This window comes from Phanerochaete carnosa, assembly GCF_000300595.1.
Source record: "Phanerochaete carnosa HHB-10118-sp unplaced genomic scaffold PHACAscaffold_883, whole genome shotgun sequence".
NCBI lineage: Eukaryota > Fungi > Basidiomycota > Agaricomycetes > Polyporales > Phanerochaetaceae > Phanerochaete > Phanerochaete carnosa.
Window position 1 is genome coordinate 1 of NW_006768510.1, and position 2340 is coordinate 2340.

General features: G+C 55.2%; 2 protein-coding genes across 2 annotated transcripts; one reads left to right on the top strand and one right to left on the bottom strand.

Annotated features, from left to right (window-relative positions):
* Positions 1–28: 28 nt before the first annotated feature.
* PHACADRAFT_266519 (uncharacterized protein) lies at positions 29–832 on the top strand (the record flags this gene model as incomplete). Its single annotated transcript, XM_007403213.1, has 1 exon — positions 29–832. A coding segment is annotated over one exon (804 nt), but the record flags the coding sequence as incomplete, so codon positions are not given.
* A 637-nt stretch (positions 833–1469) lies between these two features.
* PHACADRAFT_266520 (uncharacterized protein) lies at positions 1470–2340 on the bottom strand. Its single transcript, XM_007403214.1, has one exon. The coding sequence runs from the start codon at positions 2250–2252 to the stop codon at positions 1884–1886; it is 369 nt and encodes a 122-aa protein (XP_007403276.1). The 5' UTR covers positions 2253–2340; the 3' UTR covers positions 1470–1883.

The window sequence follows — 2340 nt, forward strand, 5'->3', positions numbered from 1 at the left end:
CGATGCACTTTATCTCCGAGGTTTCAGGCTCTGGGTGAGCGCTTACACGCGCTCTTCGTCGCGCGCGGTGGACATGGTGTTGAGCATCATGGGCCTCTTTGGTGTGAGCCTGGACGCAGGACGGTTTGGGCAAGACGACCGGATCAAAGCGACGATCGCGATGCTCCGGGCACTAATGGCAAATCCCCGCGCGACGGCAACCTGGCTCTACATCGCACCCGGCATGTCACCGTCCAGGGAGCTCTCTACGTTGCCGCAGATGCCAGAAACAAGCGAAAGCGGGCGCGCGTACATTCATACGACAAAGGGCCGGGTGCTCGCATTTGAGGCTATCGGGGCGCGAGATAACAACATCTGGCGTACCGACGGCGCCCCAAGAGGGGAGATGACAGACTCTGGCTATTTCATTTTCCGGAGCAAGGCCGCTCTGCTGGTCTACGAGGACGAGCAGAGATCTCCTCTTGGGTGGAAGGCGTACGATGATCGCGAAACGTGGGCGGTCGTCGTCGGCCGATTCAAGAACTTCTATCGTAATCCGGTTACGTGGAAGCTACAAGCGTGGGATCCTGCTACGTCTGCTAAACCAGAGGGATTGTACGAGCTGACCCTCATGCTCATAGAGAAGCATGGACATGAGTTATACCACCGCGTGGGGATGGAGAGGGAGATCGACGAGAGGAAAGCTGCGGGGTGGGATTGGAAGTACCGGCGTTTCCAAGTCGGAGGGCCGGGTAGGGGAGAGAGAAAGAGATTCGGGGTATCGCCTTCTAGCCCCGTTTATTTGACTTGTGCAGAGGAAGAAGAAGATATCAAGGCCATATGCGTAGACTAGCCGTGTTATTTGTCACAACGAACAGCTTCATAAAAGCCTACAATACACGGAGACCAGAGATGCAGGGCAGCGGCCTTGAAGGCAGCAATGATGCGGTCCCGCTTTATGGCAGAAAAAATTTTGAGATACTCGACGGAATATGCAGCCTGCGCTGTAGAAACGGCATCAACATGGTTCAGTCAATAGAAGAGTGAGAAAGATCATACCAGACCACCAGTCGTTGCAGCTCAGGTCCTCGGCATCTCCGGCCGTAGCCTTCCGTGCATTTCCACAGGTCTCGCTAGAGAGATTATAAGCATATTATACCTGTGCATTGTGCCAACCGTGTACTTGACGGGGATTAATTATTCCAGTGCCACTCACGGCAGCGGCGACGGAAGCGAGGACTCCGAGAGATTGATCATACGAGATAGACTTCGCCCCTTGTATGCACTAGAGACGCGCTACGGCGAACACCGAGCACGAGATCATCCGGAACGGGCCAAGGCGTTCCTACAGCTATTGAAGTTAGAAGAAAGGCGTAAGATACCGTCGCCACACACCTGCCGTTGCCGAAGAAAAAACCACCCTTATGCTCGATGTACTCGAACAAATCCACTGCAGAGAGGGCGTGGTGCGGGGCAAGACTTCGGCCCGAGAGAAGTATCACCGTCTGCACTTGTAGACGGCGCGTCCAACCGGACGAGGGCGTGAGAAAGGGATGTTTGACACCGGGAAGGCAGAATAGTGCGCGGCACGGGTGCAGAGAGCGGCGCGGCGGCGCAGAGAACATGGAGCACAAAGAGTGCCAAGGGCTGCGCTGGTGAGGAGCACGATGTGGTAAAGTGCCGTAGACTCTCTTGAGCCTCCCACCTCCCTAGTATCTCCGTGCACCATCTCGCCCTCTCCGCGCCCACTTTGCATCCAGGAAGCGGGAAGCGCGCCGCTGTCATCGCAAACAAAGCAGGAGAAGAGCGCGGTGAGGCGAATTGAGTGCAAATTAGGCGTTATGGGGGTGCATAGGACGCGAGGAGCACGGGGATGGTGCTCCTAAGATGTGAAAATGCGAAGATTAATCGAAGGACATGGCGGCCCGGTAGCAGTGAAGGCAAGGAGTGCAGGGCGAGGCCAGAGCATGCATATCAGGTGCTCGCAGCTGTGATGGCGCTATAAATGACATGCACATAGACCTTGACTGAGCAGCTGACAGGGTCGAAGCCCGTCTTATCGAAAAAGTTGTCCCATTCTTGACTCCAAGCACATTCAAGCCGATACGAGAGAAAGCGATATGCAGACTTGGGTAGGTGGTGAAGACAAGCTCTACGGATGATCCAGCACGCCAGTTGCGGTCCGCCAGCTCGAGGATACAGCTGACGTCTTTCGCGGCGGACGGCTTGAACTCGGTGAGAGCGGCGCGGAACAGCACATGTCCTCGATGCATATATATATATATATATATATATACATATATATGAAACTGGCAGGAAGCCGAGGCGCGACGTACCCTCAGGAACAAGTAGATGACACCG

Bases quoted from the DNA above. Each gene is read 5' to 3' on its own strand.
- PHACADRAFT_266520 (XM_007403214.1), bottom strand. From the start codon at position 2,252: ATGCATCGAGGACATGTGCTGTTCCGCGCCGCTCTCACCGAGTTCAAG.